This window comes from Rhinopithecus roxellana, chromosome 15, assembly GCF_007565055.1.
Source record: "Rhinopithecus roxellana isolate Shanxi Qingling chromosome 15, ASM756505v1, whole genome shotgun sequence".
In the NCBI taxonomy this organism is placed as follows: domain Eukaryota; kingdom Metazoa; phylum Chordata; class Mammalia; order Primates; family Cercopithecidae; genus Rhinopithecus; species Rhinopithecus roxellana.
Genome location: NC_044563.1, coordinates 2,660,470 through 2,676,410, shown reverse-complemented (window position 1 = coordinate 2,676,410; position 15,941 = coordinate 2,660,470). Strand labels below are relative to the sequence as shown.

Below are 15,941 nucleotides of genomic sequence, written 5' to 3'. Positions count from 1 at the left end.
TTCCCCAGAAAGCTGGGAACCATGGTATCTCCTCGGCCTCATTTCCCATGCTCTGCCTGCCAAGGGACCAGGGAAGAAGCCTCAGGAGATGTACCCTGCACCCCCTTTGTCTGCAGCACAGTTTCCATCCCCCTGAGCTCAGGCCAGACAGCTCCCGCCTTCCCTTGGCCCCCGCCCACCCCACCGATCTCCAGCAGATGTCCACCCCCAACGCCCTCTGCAGCCTCCCACCCCTCAGCCTCTGCAGTCAGCCTGGGCTCCACCATGCCTCAAAAACCGTCCCGTGGAGTACCTTGTGGCCAAACCCACCTGCCCCACCTCTGACCCCACCTGTCCTGGCTCTGACCCAACTGCACCATCGCTGACCACACCCAATGCAGAGCGTCCCTGGCACCTCTCTGGCCCCAAAGGCCCGTTGTTACATGGTGGTTCCACAGCCAGGTTCTGCTCTTTCCCCACCCCTGAGCATCGGTTCCTGTCCTGGGTTCCTTGTAAGCTCAAGTAAGGGCTGAATGGATGAGCCCTGCCTGCACTCCTGGGGTTGTGAGTAGCCAGCTGAGTCTGGGGGTTCCCCCCTGGAGATGCCCCTTGACATGGGGAACCCTAGCCATCCGGGGTTCCTATGGAACCGCCAGCTCCCACAGTGGCCTCGGCTTTCATCTGTCCTCGTGGTTCAGGGGTCAGAACCACCCTCGCCCCCCCCCCCCCCATGCCTTCATCTCTGCATTTATTGGATGCCACCCCGTGGTGGGCCCAGGGCAGGTGCATCTGCACCGCCTTGCAGGCCCTTGCTCACTTTGAGGGGTCAGCAGCTCTGTCTCACCCATGAGGAAACAGGCCCAAAGGGGCCGTGGCTACTCCATGCCATGCCAGGGCTGAGACAGACCCCTCCAGCCAGTTCCACAGTCCAGCAGCTGCCCTCCCTGCCGGCTGCCGCCTCTAATACTGTCCTGGCATGAGCATGTCACCATGTCCCTGGGGCCTGGGCAGGGGGCATGGGTGGCTCTCCGCTACAGCAGCTCTGTTTCTCTGCAGAGGTCTGGCCCAGAGCAGCGGCTTCGGAAGGCCAGCGACCAGCCCTCTGGCCACAGCCAGGCCACGGAGAGCAGCGGATCCACACCTGAGTCCTGCCCAGAGCTCTCGGACGAGGAGCAGGATGGTGACTTTATCCCTGGTGAGCCCCCTTGGGCCCAGCCGCAAGGCCGCTGTCTGGTTCGTGCCTCAGATGCTGACCTGGTCAGTGGGGAAGCCAGAGAAGCACCTGCCCAGATGTAGGGCGGCCTCCCAGCAAAAGCTCCTCTGCTGCCCTGAGGGGCCCCCCAGCAGGCTCTGCCCTCTCAGAGTCTGGGAGGCAGCCCAAGGGCTGAAGTGGGGCATGGTGGGGGCGGGGAAGAAAGGGAGCGGGCCCAGGCCAGGGGCTCCCCAGCGGCGGGGGCGGCATAAGGGGCAGGTCTAGTGGCATCCTGCCCCTACCCTCTGCTCCTTTCCTGTCACCAGGAGCTGTGTCTCCCCAACTTTGCCCCTGCCTCTGTAATGGATGGGCCTTGCCTTGGCCACTTCTGCCTCCCAGGCCTGTTAGAGGCTGGTCCAGCCAGGGGGTTCCCTCCAGAAACATCCTTAGTGCCCCTCCCTCATCTCCGTGTCTGCAGCTTGGCCCTGCAGATTTCCCATGAGGTGGGGCGGAGGCCCGAGCTGGATGTGACCCCAAGACCCACATGCCAGCGCCCCCGGACCTCCAGCTCATCCTTGCTTCTCCCTTCCCCTCCTGTGTCTCCCTCGGGGCCATCCCAGGCGGTGAGAGCCCATGCCCTCGGTGCAGGAAGGAGGCGCGGCGGCTGCAGGCCCTGCACGAGGCCATCCTCTCCATCCGAGAGGCCCAGCAGGAGCTGCACAGGTGGGCCACACTCATTGTCTCCATCCAGGCTCTGGGTCAGAGACTGTGGGAGACCTGGTAGAGCTAGGGCAGGAGGCGGGGAGGCCAGGAGGCCGGGGCCGGGCTTGTCACTGGAGCTGGAAGGCAAAAGGCCTGCAGGGTGATGAAAGGAGGAAAACCGGCAGGGGCAGGAGAGAGGGTGTGGGAGTGGCAGGCGGTGCGGTGTGACCAACCAGCCAAGTTGGCCATGCCTGGCAGACACTGAGCCAGAGATGTCCAGGAGCCCAGAGGAAGGTGCCAGCCCAGCATGGCCTGGGGTAGCCCCAGGAGAGACCCTGAGGTGTGCGGAGCGAGGTGGCAGCCTGGGCTCACTGTGGTGGCCCCGCACCTGCACACTGTGGCTTCTCAGGAATGGCTGGGGAAGGAGCAAATGGGAGTGGCCGAGAGCCGGTGGTTGCAGGCCTCCAGGGCCGCATGGCCCCTTCCTGTCAGCAGATGCCACCGATGGGGAGCAGAGCACAGGGTCCATCTTGGGTCCAAAGCTCCTGGCTCTGAGCCAGGCTGAGGGTCTCACTGGCTGTGGGACCTTGGCTGTCATACCTCAGCCTCCCCTCTATAAAGTGGGCTTGATATCCCAGGGTGAAATGCAGCCAGGACACAGGCCTGGGCTCTGTGAGGCTCAAGAGCCTTCGAGAGCTGTCATTGTCCCTGTGTGAGCATTTCCAGCAGGTCCTCCCTGGTGAGGCTGTGTGGGCAAAGAAACAGGGAGGCCTGGCTCCCCAGAAGCAGGTCAGCTATCAGGCAGGTGGCCTGGGCTCAGCCAGAAGCTTCTGGAGCAAACCAGATACCATGTCAGAGGCCAGGTCCTCCACAGCAAAGTACTCCAGCTCGGGGGCCAAGGTCTCCACAGCAAAGTACTCCAGCTCAGGGGTCAAGATCTCCATGGGAAAGTACTTCAGCTCAGGGCCCAGGACCTCCATGGCAAAGTACTCCAGCTCAGGGGCCAGGACCTCCATGGCAGAGTACTGCCGGCAAGAGGCTCGGACAGCAGCGTCTGCTCCCTCACGGTCCTGGAGGCTGGAGTCCGAGATCTCGGTGCCGCAGGGCTGGTTTGTCCCGAGACCTCTCTCCTGCCTGGCAGACGCCACCTACTCACTGTGTCTGTGTCTTCATCTCCTCGTCGTATAAGGATGCCGATCGTATGGGACCAGGGCCCACCCTAATGGTCTCAATTTAAATAAATACCTCTTTAAGGACCCCATCTCCAAATACAGTCTTATCTGAGGTGGAAGGAGTCAGGACTTCAGCATATGAAGGTGGCAGAGGCATGACTCAGCCGTAACCACAGAGGTGGGGGGGAGGATGTAAAAGGCTGGCTCCCCGATCCCTGACCCTCCTCTGCCCTGGATGTGCCCAGGGAATCCCAGTGTAGCCGTGGTGCCCTGGGGCCCTCCCACTAACACGCTTTCGACCCCCCCTGCTCCGATGCCCCTGGAGGGCCATCCCGTCTCCACCTCGGCCCTGGGTCCAGCACCTGGTCAAGCACCCAGGGCACCATCCTGGCCTGTGGGAGGGGACCTTGCTGGCTTTGTCACAGTCCCCATGACCTATCCCCTGTCCTTGCAGGCACCTTTCCGCCATGCTGAGCTCCACGGCACGGGCGGCACAGGCACCGACCCCAGGCCTCCTGCAGAGCCCCCGATCCTGGTTCCTGCTCTGCGTGTTCCTGGCGTGTCAGCTGTTCATTAACCACATCCTCAAATAGGAGCACCGGGGGCAGAGCTCCTGGCCAGCCCCAAGCCCTCCCTCCCAGGCACCCAGCACTTTAAGCCTGCTCCGTGGAGGCAGAGAGGCCTGGCAAGCACAGCCACTGTGACGGGGAGTCCAGGCGCAGGAGGGACCCGGGGCCACAAGGGCGCTGCAGGCCCAGGTGTGCTAGGCCCCTCTCGGGGGGCACCGGCCTCTCCGCAGGGCCTTCTGCCCAGCGCCGGCCTTAATGCTAAAGCCAAATGCAGCTTCTGCTGTGCAACACACTCCTGGCCATCTTGCTGTGTCACCCCCTGTCCAGCCTCCACTTGCCATGGGGGATGGATGGATTTAGGGTGGGAGGGCCTGCCAGGGCCCTGGACAGTCACATCCCAGCAGCAGTGAGTGGGTAGGTTTGGAGGAGCAGCCAGGGAGCCCCGAGTGGCCCAGGAGTCCCCCCACACACATGGACGCATAGGCCTGCCTTCCTGAGACCCTGTCCACGTTACCTGGGACACCCTGGTGGGGCTACTGGTGGGTGCCAGGGACAGGTTAGTGCCACTCTGGGGAGGGCATTTTGGTTTTTTATTCCACCATGTGCAGTTTGGATGGGGCCCCACAGAGGCAGGTCCTGGAACCACCCACCCCTACACCTGGACACTCGCTCTGGTGGGGGCATGCACAGGTGGAGGTGGTTGTGGGTGCAAGTGTGTGCAGGGGTGTGGGGGGCACAGGGCTGTGGCCTAGCTGGCCCCGCACCTGGGCCGGGGAGGCTCAAGTTCGCCACTTTACTCAGACCGATGCACAGTCTTCCCATTTTACACTTTTTTAATAAACATAATTGCAATATTTTAGGCAGGCTGCAGGCCGCAGTCAGCCTTCGCGTCTGGCCTCAGTCCCCGTGTCAGTGCCGCTCTGCGTGTGCGTGTGCGTGTGTGAGCCTCTACACATATATATACATACAGAGCCTTAAACTACATCGTGGCGGCGCCGTCTGAGCTGCAGCGGATGGTTTGTTTCCAGTTTTTGTACCCATGTCCTTGTCTCCCTTCCTCCCCCATCTGGGGATGTGTCTGTGCTCCATACCTTGAAATAAACAGACACATGTGTGTTCTCTTCTTGCGGGACTTCTGGAAATGAGATGGGGGCCAAATGAGATGGCCTTGAGGAAGACTCAAGGCCAGCGTGGAGCTGTGTGGGGCTGGGTGGAGGGGCCCAGGAGGGAGGAGGGTGCAGAGTTCGCAGGGAGCCATGGGCAGCCGGCCCGCCCTGTGGAGCAAATGCTGGGAGGCTGGGGTCCCATCACCGCCCAATGAGCCAGCAGGGGACACAGAGTGACACTTCTCACAGGCGCTCCAGGCACCTCAGAGGCTGCTGGGGGGCATTGGCACAGCCCCTGAGGCCAATGCTGCCAGTCACTGAAGGGGACCCCCAGGCTGGACCACCTGACCTGCTGCCCCTTGTTTCGGTTCCACTGTGGCCACCACCCCTGGTACTCAGACATCAAGACCAGTGAGTGGGCCTGCCCAGGGTGCCCCTGAAGGAGGGGTGGGGGCACCTGACCACAGGCCCCATGTGACAGCAAAGGGAGACTGCAGCCCACCCCTCACAGGAACCAGAAGACGAGGGCAGCCAGGCAGTGCTCAGGAGAGGAGGACGCAAAGGGCCTCGGGTCACCACCTCCCTCTGCACCTCCCGCCTCGACCCCCATGGCCCCGGGAGAGTAGGGGCTGTGGTTGGGGTGGAGGGAGAGGCAGGGGGTCCTGCCCCCAGCTCCTCTTGGGAGCCTCATGTTCACCTCAGACAGCCAGGACTCCCAAGAGCCCCCAAACCACCTGGAGGACGGGGCGGGGGGGCCCTGCCTGGCTCCAGCACCCCTGTGTGGAGGCCACACGCCATGGGGCAAACATGAGCTCAGAGTGTGAACCTTGGGGGTGACAGCCTTCTGCATCTTGATGCCGGGGCAGGCTGTTCCAGATACCTCACCTGGGACCCCTATCTTGCCTCCTGCACCCCGGGCCCATGCAGAGCAAACATGCTTAGCCAGATGGCCCTGCCCAGAGGCAGCCTTCCCGGGGTCCTCCTCCCACCAGCTCCAGCTCACCACAGGGCAGGCCCTCCCCCAACACCTCAGCAGCTTCACACACTCAGGGGCAAGACGGGAATCCCCTCCAGAACTCTCCCTCTATCTTACTAAGAGCTGTTTATTTTTTAATTTGTTTTTGAGACAAGGTCTCACTCTGCCACCCAGGCTGGAGTGCAGTAGTCTGATCGAAGCTCACAGCAGCCTCGACCTCCCAGGCTCAAGTGATCCTCCTGCCTCAGCCTCCAGAATAGCTGGGACTACGGACACACACTACCATGTCGAGCTCATTTGTTTTTTAGAGACGGGTCTCACTGTGTTTCCCAGGTTCATCTGAAACTCCTGGCCTCAAGCAGTGCTCCTGCCTTGACCTCTCAAAGTGCTGGGATTACAGGTGTGAGCCATGGCTCCCAGCCTCTTGCTAAGAACTATTTTAAATCAACAAGGAAGAGAAAGCAACTATCCCAGGAGGAAAAAAACAGAGTCCAGACCCCGATGTGTCCAGGGTGAGCATAATCCTAAGGGAATAATTGCCCCAAATCCTAAGGGAATAGGTGCCCAAAGAGGTGCCTACACAGGTGTTCAGGAAGCACTTGACAACAGTCATCACCTGGCCTTGGTTTGAAACTTTGCAGGAGGTGGAAGGGGGGGCACCTGACCAGCATTTCAAATGTTCAACAAGGTTCACTGTAGCTAGTGTCACTATTTGGAGAGCTCCAGTTGTCACTCTTTGCAACTCTTGGGGCAGGATTCATCAAATGAATATGCATAGAGGCTGTCAGGGTTCAGGGGAAATCAACTGGTCTGAAATCGAAAGCCCAGGCTGCACTGATTGTGTGGAAGAGGGCGCAGTGAGAGCTTCCAGCTCATCAGAAGAAAATCCTCCATGCCTCCAACCGTGCTGGTGTCTCAGTTGCAGCGCTTACTGCGGATGCCAGACGTGACGGATTTCATGCGCCAGGAGCGTTTGATTCCAGATGCGTGTTTGACACTCTTCCTGTGTGTCCCGTTGTATTTCTAATTGGAAGCAAGACAGAAACCAGCACAACAGGCTGGCCAGACACCTTATGGTGCTTATTGCTGGTTGTGATGACAGGTGCCTCCATATTTTCTTTTCTTATTTTTTTTGAGACAGAGTCTTGCTGTCACCCAGGCTAGAGTGCAGTGGCACAATCTCAGCTCCCCGCAACTTCCACCTCCCAGATTCAAGCAGTTCTCACGCCTCAGCCTCCCCAGTAGCCAGGATTACTGGCACACGCCACCACGCCCAGCTAGTTTTTGTATTTTTAGTAGACACGGGCATTCAGCATGTTGGTCAGGCTGGTCTTGAACTCCTGAATTCAAGTGATTCACCAGCCTCGGCCTTCCAAAGTGCTGGGATTACAGGCATGAGCCACCACCCCCGGCCAAGCCTCCCATATTTTCCAAATCTGTTCATCTGGGATTTTGACTGCAGAGCTATGTCCGCTAAAGCCCATTGTCAGTCCGCTCCTATTTACGTAGAGAGACTTGTGTGAGTTTATGGAGTATGATTCGAGTGAGCTGCTTCAAGTGGTCTGCACGCCTTAAGAGAGACATTTATGAAAGGCAGGACTTAACTACACCAACTGTTTCTGCTGCAATTGCTGGCAAAGATATGGGGCTTACCATCTGTGATGATGATGCTGTGTCTCCATTCCTGGAAAGTCCTGGAGAAAGGTCACAGAGGAAAGCACAGCCCACTGCACCTGCCAATGCACCTGCAGAGAAGACTGGTGACCTGGGGAACATCCTGAGAAACCAGGATATATGTGCATTACCAAATACACAGAGTGAAGAGCAGGCAGTGATGACAATCATCTGTACTTAGAGCCAAAAGCTGCGGCGTGGTGGGTCGGTGTGCTTTAGGGATCAGTCCAGACATGAGTTTTTTCCAAGCAACCTCACCAAAACCATACCACGGAGGCCTCTCTCTCAAGGGGCCTATATACTCATTCTCCAGAAAGTACAGGTATTGGCACGAAGAAAATAGTGTCATTTTGGTTTAAAGACAACTGTAGAATAAAATTAATCTATGAAAACAAATAAATAAAATAATAAACCCTGAACATGGTTTTTGGGTCCATCAGTGAAGGATTACCCAGGTGAGTTTTGTAGGCGGACGCTGGAGATGAAACGGTGGGTGATGACATTTGCTGACGATGGGGGTGTCCAGAGCTGTGCCTCCCGCCCCACTGCAGCAGAGCACCTGGTCTCAGTCCCCGGCCCTCCCCTGCCCTGGGCCACACCATTTGAGGGGCTGTGCCTGGCTAGACCACCTGGGCTTCTGTTCCACATCCCAGACTGGACAGGAGAGTGCAGGAGCAACTGCAGCCTTTCCGCAACCTGCCCCTGCCCCCGCCCCCAGCTCCACTCGGAAAATATTGTGGGAATGAGGGAAGGAGGAGGGACAGACGCGGGGGGCTGCTGGCTGGGTACCAGAGCTGGAAGGGACCCCCAAGACATCTTGTGGGGAGAACAAGGCTAGAGGTGGTGCTTGTCCTGGAGGGGCTGGGGAAGGGCAGGCCAGCGAGCAGCCCCCTTTTCTCTTCTCGCCCGCCACCATGCCCGGCTAATTTTGTCTTTTTAGTGGAGACGGGGTTTCACCATGTTGGCCAGGCTGGTCTTGAACTCCTGACCTCAGGTGATCCACCCGCCTCGGCCTCTCAAAGTGCTGGGATTACAGGCATGAGCCACCAGGCCGGTCAATATATTGTTAATGGTAGTCACCATGTTATACATGGCAGTTACTCCTCCTATCTAACAGAAATTTTGGAACCTTTGACCAACATTTCCCCAGCCACCTCCTCACCACCTCTCCAGTTTCTGGTAACCACCATTTTACTCTTCACTTCTGTGGGTTCAACTTTTTTAGACTTTGCACGTGAGTGAGATCGTGCAGCATTTGGCTTTTGGGCTAGCTCATTTCACCTAACATAATATCCTCCAGACTTACCCATGTTGTTACAAATGACAGGATTTCCTTCTTTTTTCTTGCTGCATTGTATTTCCTTGTGTATACATAGCACGTTTTCTTCATCCATTCATCTGTTCATGGACACAGGTTGATTCGACATCTTGGCTGTTGTGACTAGTGCTTCAATCAACCAGGAAGTGCAGATATTTCTTTGATATACTGACTTCGCTTGTTTGGAGCATCTACCTAGCAGTGGGATTGCTGGATTATATAGTAGTACTATTTAAAATTTTTTTTTAGGAACCTCTGTACTGTTTTCCATAATGGCTGCAATAATTTGCACTCCCACCAAGAATGAGCAAGGGTTCCCTTTTATCCACAGCCTCACCAACAGTTGTTATCTTTGGTCTTTTTGATAATACCCATTCTGATAGGTACGAGGTGGTATCTCATTATGGTACTAATTTGCATTTCCCTGATGATCAAGATATTGACTATTTTTTCATATACCTGTTAGCCACTTGCATATCTTCTTTTGAGATATGTTTATTTAGTCCTTTGCCTATTTTTTAATTAGGCTGATTTCTTGCTATTGAGTTGTTATATATTCTGGATATAAACCCCTTATCAGTTGTACGGTTTGCAAATATTTTCTCCCATTCTGCAGGTTGTCTGTTTACTCTGTTGACTGTTGCATTTGCTATGCAGAAGCTTTTTGGTTTGATGTAATCACATTTGTCTATTTCTGCTTTTGCTGACTTATTTTTAATTTTTCAAGGAACTGTTTTCCACAACAGTGACACCACTTTGCATCCCCAGGAGCAGTACACAAGGGTTCTAATTTCTTCATTAACACTCTCTTTTCTGTTGTTTTGCTTTGTTTTGTTTTTGGATAATAGTCCTCCTACTGGATCTGGAATGGTGTATCATTGTGGGTTTGATTTGCATTTTCCTAACGATTAGTAATGTTGAGCATGTTTTCTTTTCTTTTCTTTTTTCTCTCTCTTTTTTAAACGGACGCGGGGTCTCTCCATGTTGCCCAAGCTGGTCTTGAACTACTGGGCTCAAGTGATCCTCCAGTCTCAGCCTCCTAAAGTGCTGGGATTACAGGCATGATCCATCGCATTCAGCCAAGCATGTTTTCATCTGCTTTTTAGCCATTCCTATACCTTCTTTGAAGAAATGTCTGTTCAAGTCCTTTGACTTTTTTTTTTTTAGACAGGGTCCCACTCGGTTGCCCAGACTGGGGTGCAGTGGCATGATCACAGCTTACTGCAGCTCAATCTCTGGCTCAAGCAATCCTCCCTCAGCCTCCCAAGTAGCTGGGACCACAGGTGCATGTCACAACACTCAGCTGATTATTTTTTATTTTGTGTAGAAACAGGGTCTCCCTATGTTCCCCAGGCTGGTCTTGAACTCCTGGATTCAAGTGATCCTCCTGCCTCGGCCTCCCAAAGTGCTGGGATTACATGTATTAGCCACCCCACCTGGCTGGTGTTAGTTCTTCTTTAAATGTTTGGTAGACTTGGCCGGGCACAGTGGCTCACGTCTGTAATCCCAGCACTTTGGGAGGCCAAGGTGGGTGGATCACTTGCTGTCAGGAGTTGGAGACCAGCCTGACCAATGTGGAGAAACCCTGTCTCTACTAAAACTACAAAAATTAGCCAGGTGTGTTGGCAAGCACCTATAATCCCAGCTACTCAGGAGGCTGAGGCAGGAGAATCACTTGAACCCAGGAGGCGGAGGTTGCAGTGAGCCTAGATCATACTATTGCACTCCAGCCTGGGCAACAGAGCAAGACTCCATCTCAAAAACAAAAAAAAAAAAAAAAAAAGAAAAAGAAAAAGAAAAAAGAAAACAAAGGAAATTCCTAGAGCCAGGTTTACTCTTCCAACATCGCAGCAAAAAGCCTCATACCAGGCAGGCTGGTGGAGGGCTGCCGAGGTGAGAACTAGCAAAAACCTTCCAGAATAAAGAACTGGCTTGCCCTTAGGAAATAGACCTAAGGGGGCCCGCACTGTCCAAGTGAAATGTTAATGAGATTGCTAAAAGAAAAACCTTAGCCAAATTAAATTTATTTATTTTTATTTTATTTTATTTTTCATACAGAGTCTTGCTCTTGTCACCCAGGCTGGACTGCAGTGGCTCACTGCAACCTCCACCTCCCAGGTTCAAGCGATTCTCCTGCCTCAGCCTCCCGAGTAGCTGGAAGTACAGGCACCTGCCACCACGCCTGGCTAATTTTTTGTAATTTTTTAGTCAAGACGGGGTTTCACCACGTTGGCCAGTGTGGTCTCAAACTCCTGACCACAGGTGACCCGCCTACCTCGGCCTACCAAAGCGCTGGGATAACAGGCATGAGCCACCGCGCCTGGCCTAAATTTAAGAGTTTAATTGAACAAAGAATAATTAGGAATGGGGCAGCCTCACAAGCCAGAGTATGTTCAGAGATTCCAGCACAGCTAGGTGGCGGAAGCAGATTTATGGACAGAAAAAGAAAGGAAGGTGATGTACGGAAACTGGAAGTGAGGTACAGAGACGGCTGGATTGGCTGCAGCTCAGCGTTTGCCTTATTTGAACATGGTTTGAACAGCTGGCCACCTCTGATTGGCCAGAACTCAGTGACCGCTGCAAGAATCGACCACAGTCTGTTTACAACTCCATTTAGGTTTTAGTTCATGATGTACAGAGAAACCTTTAGGCTGAACTTAAAACATGGAAGGAGGCAGCTTTAGGCTAAACTTGATTTAACAGGATGTCAAACGGAACATGCCTCCTCTTCTGCCAGGTCTCAGGTCCTTCGGTGGAAACCAGCATCATGATTCATACGGAGGCAGCAGAGCCTGTGACCCCACGGAGCACTCACCTGCTCTCATTTGCAACACGGGCAGTTGGGCAGTGAGCTCTGTCCGGGGAGGCGGAAGAGCTGTCCTCCTGCTGCCCACTAGCTCACCCTCAGTGGCCTCAGATTCTGAGGTCGGAGGGAGCCTGGGATTCCTATCATGGCTCACAGCACAGCTGTTGGGAGAAGCAAACCCAACACAGATAACCGGAGCCCTTGGAGGCCACCAAAAAGCAGTCTGTCAATCATTTATAGGAAATTGTAACAACCCAGAGATTATTTTGATCCTAAACTCCAAGACATAAGTATGTATATTTTCTCATTCCAGGTGTGAGCCTCCTGGCCCTGGATGGGCAGACAGCACAGCCCAGGATGCCAGAGTGCCCTGGCGCAGGATCTGACCTCTGCCCAACCTCTCGTCCAGGTGAGTGTGTTGGTGAACCCTGTGGGAACCCCCACGCCCAAGGAAAGTGTATGAAGTGTGACCAGGTGACACTTACAGCCTTCCCCAATGGCCTGGACTCCTGCCACCATGTTCTACCTGCTGTGAGGGTGGGTGCATGGAAGGCATCCCCTGTGACCTCAAAACCTGCAGCCTCTCGGTCCAGCAGTGGCCAGGCTGGGAATGTGCCCTGAAGAAGTCAATAAAACTGAACCTAATATTTAGTCATGAGGATGTTTGCTGTTTAGCTATGAAAATTTAGGAGAGGCCAGGCACGGTGGCTCACGCCTGTAATCCCAGCACTTTGGGAGGCTGAGGCGGGCAGATCACCTGAGGTTAGGAGTTCAAGACCAGCTTGGCCAACATGGAGAAACCCCATTTCTACTAAAAATACAAAAATTAGCCAGGCATGGTGGCACACGCCTGTAATCCCAGTTACTTGGGAAGCTGAGGCATAAGAATCACTTGAACCTGGGAGATGGAGGTTGCAGTGAGCCGAGATGGCAGCATTGCACTCCAGACTGGGGGACAGAGAAAGACTCTTGTCTCAAAACAAAACAAAACAAAACAAAAAAAAAAAAACTTAGGAGAAAGCCAAATACCCATTGATCAAACATTTGAATAGAGGAACGGAACTATCCAGCAAATGGCCATTGATCCAGCATTTGGATAGAGGAACCAGCCAGGACAGTTTTGGCGCTCAGCAGTTGCTGGGAAGATGTGGCTGCAGGATTTTTATTGGCATAAAAAATGGTTCCCAGCCAGGCATGGTGGCTCGTGCCTGTAATCCCAGCACTTTGGGAGGCTAAGGCGGTCAGATCACCTGAGGTCAGGAGTTCAAGACCAGCCTGAACAACGGAAAGACCCCCATCTCCACTAAAAATACAAAAAAATTAGCTGGGCATGGTGGCACATGCCTGTAACCCCAGCTACTCGGGGGGCTGAGGCAGGAGAATCGCTTGAACACGGGAGGTGGAGGTTGCGGCGAGCCGAGATCGTGCCATTGCATTCCAGCCTGGGCAACAAGACTGAAACTCTGTCACACACACAAAAAATTGTTTCCAATATATTTTCAGAATGGGACAAAGTAACAAGAATTGCACTTATATTCTGATCCAAATTTCAAAGCAACGTTTTTTTTCTTTGTTTTGAGGCTGAATTTGGCCCTTGTTACCCAGGCTGGAGTGGCTCTTGCCCAAGCTGGAGCGCAGTGGCGTGATCTCAGCTCACCGCAACCTCTACCTCCCGAGTTCAAGTGATTCTCCTGCCTCAGCCTCCCGAGTAGCTGCGGTTACAGGTGTGTGCCACCATGCCCAGCTAATTTTGTATTTTTAGTAGATACGGGGTTTCGCCATGTTGACCAAGCTGGTCTTGAATTCCTGACCTCAGGTGATGCACCCACCTCAGCCTCCCAAAGGGCTGGGCTTACAGGCGTGAGCTACCACGCCCAGCCTGATGAGAATGTATGCTTTGTAGGGCATCACTCCCCAGACTCCTTAGATAAGAATTTGGGCAAGATTTTAAAAATCAGACTTTAGGCCTCAGTCCTAACAGTTCATGTGCACAGGCACCTGGTAGACAGTGAGCGAGTTCGCCTCCTCTCTTTGGAAGCTCTGTGTTTTCATTTCTTTTCTGGTTTTGTGCTGCCATGCAACTGATGCCAACAGAATGAGGCCAGTAATAAAATGCTACTGGCCTCATTCTGTTTGCATCAGTTTACAGTCACCCTACAAAAGTAGGTGGATTACTTTCTGTCCTTCTCCTTTCTCTACCAGGAGAGCAGACAAGGAGGATTCAGAAATCTCTAGCTCCTCCTTCTCAGAAATCCTGGATGACCACAGTATCTTCTAGGCTTGAGGAGAGAGCTTTGGTCAAGGAGACCGTGCTTACCCACTCCAGTGCCCCTCCGCCCTGCCCCCGCCAGCTCTCTGCTTTCAGGCAGGATGATCACCTCCAGAGCCCAGTTTCTTCTGTAAAAGTCCCACCCGCCAGGCACAGCTGATGTGAGTTGAGATATACAATGATGGACCTGGCACTGTTCCCACTGCCCAAGACCCACACCTGGCACCCCATTGAGGCTGTGCCCTGAGGTCATGGTCTCCTGCTGCCATGGGAGAGGTCTCCAGTTCAGTCTGGCTGCTAGAGAAGCAGCTTCCACAAACAGCTTAGGCAGGAAGGCGCTCACCAGAGAGCCGCTGGGCAGTGGGCCGGGCTGACGGGGGTGCAGGCGTGATGATTCCCAGGGATGGCAAAGGTCAAGTTCACAGCCTGGGTTAGGTGTGGATGGCATGCCTGCAGAGCCCCTGCTACCCACACACCAGGCCCTAAAGGTTGTACCCCCCCACAGCCAGATGTGGGCTCTGCCACTAATGCCAACATTACCACTGGTGGCACAGGCAGCCAGCTGCAAAGAGACCCTCAGTGTCTGCTTCTTCACGCACCAGATGCCAATGGCAAGTCTAAGGCCGGGCACCCACCAGGGACCCACTTGTCTGGCTTCTCCCATTACTTTCTCTGTTTTAGCACTGAAAGTGCAGTGTCCTGGGCAAGCCAGGATGGCTGGTACCTTCACTCCCTGAGGCTGCTGGAACAAAAGACCATAAACACATGGCTTAAAACCTCAGGAATCTATTCTCTCCTAACTCTGAAGGCTCGAGGGGGAGAATCCTTCCTGATTCTGGCTTCAGTGGCCTTCTGTGGCTTGGGCCGCATCACTTAGTCTCTACCTCCATCTTCACATGACCTTCTCCCTTCTGTGTCCAATCTTCCTGTGTCACCCTTCTTATAAGCACACCTTGTCACTGCGTTTAGGGCCTACCCTAAATCCAGAATGCTCTCATCTCAAGATCTCCCCACTACCTTTGTTTTCTCGAGACAGGGTCAGGCTCTGTGGCCCAGGCTGGAGTGCAGTGGCACAATCTCAGATCACTGCAACCTCCCCACCTCCCAAGCTCAAGGGATCCTCCCACCTCAGTCTCCTGAGTAATTGGGACTACAGGCATGCACCACCATGGCTGCCTAATTTTTGTAATTTTTTTTTTTTCTTTGAGATGGAGTTTCACTCTTGTTGCCCAGGCTGGAGTGCAATGGCACAATCTCGACTCACTGCAATCACCACCTCCCAGGTTCAAGCAATTCTCCTGCCTCAGCCTCCCTAGTAGCTGGGATTACAGGCGCCCGCTACCATGCCTGGCTAATTTTTGTATGTTTAGTAGAGATGGGGTTTCAGTATGTTGGCCAGGCTGGTCTTGAACTCCTGACTTCAGGTGATCCGCCCACCTCGGCCGCCCAAAGTGCTGGAATTACAGGTGTGAGCCACCGTGCCCGGCACTTTTTGTAATTTTTGTGGAGATGGGCTCTCACTCTATTGCCCAGGATGGTCTCAAACTCCAGGGCTCAAGCTGTCCTCCTGCATCAGCCTCCCAAAGTGCTGGAATTATAAGAGTGAGGCCCTGCACCCTGTCTTTTTTCAAGGGTCATTATTCTTCAAAATTACATTGTCATAATAAATGATGGATGTTTCCAAAAGCAGCAAGTAGAGAATATGACTACTACATGACTGATTCCTCGGTAAACTCAAATCAAGAAAGTGTAAAAGAAGGATCGCCGGCCAGGCACGGTGGCTCACACCTGTAATCCCAGCACTATGGGAAGCTGATGCGGGGGAGGATCACCTGAGGTCAGGAGTTTGAGACCAGCCTGACCAACATGGTGAAACCCCACCTCTACTAAAAATGCAAAGATTAGCTGGGTGTGGTGGTGGGCATCTGTAATCCCAGTTACTCAGGAGGCTGAGGCAGGAGAATCACTTGAACCCAGGAGGCAGAGGTTGCAGTGAACCAAGATCGTGCCATTGTACTCCAGCCTGGGCGACAACATCAAAATTCCATCTCAAAGAAAAATAAACAAAGAAGGATTGTTCATGCCCAGGGACCTGTTGCACAGACTCCTGTCCTTTCAACTTTTAAGTGCTCCCAGAGAGTCTCAGACTTTCCACCCCTCCTGCATCGCTGAGTTTTT

General features: G+C 53.9%; 1 protein-coding gene across 3 annotated transcripts in view; it reads left to right on the top strand.

Moving 5' to 3' along the window:
* The window catches only part of OSBPL5 (oxysterol binding protein like 5), an 80,149-nt gene extending 75,412 nt beyond the window's left edge, over positions 1-4,737 (top strand). For 2 of the 3 annotated variants that reach the window (XM_030918203.1, XM_030918204.1), the window contains 3 exons: positions 1,036-1,174; positions 1,792-1,894; positions 3,500-4,733. In XM_030918203.1, coding sequence (XP_030774063.1) covers positions 1,036-1,174; positions 1,792-1,894; positions 3,500-3,638 — 381 coding nt within the window. In that variant the 3' untranslated portion in view covers positions 3,639-4,733. Of the gene's footprint in view, positions 1-1,035; positions 1,175-1,791; positions 1,895-3,499 lie in introns of all 3 variants that reach the window. The other variant, XM_030918205.1, reaches the window with a different exon arrangement.
* Positions 4,738-15,941: the final 11,204 nt, after the last annotated feature.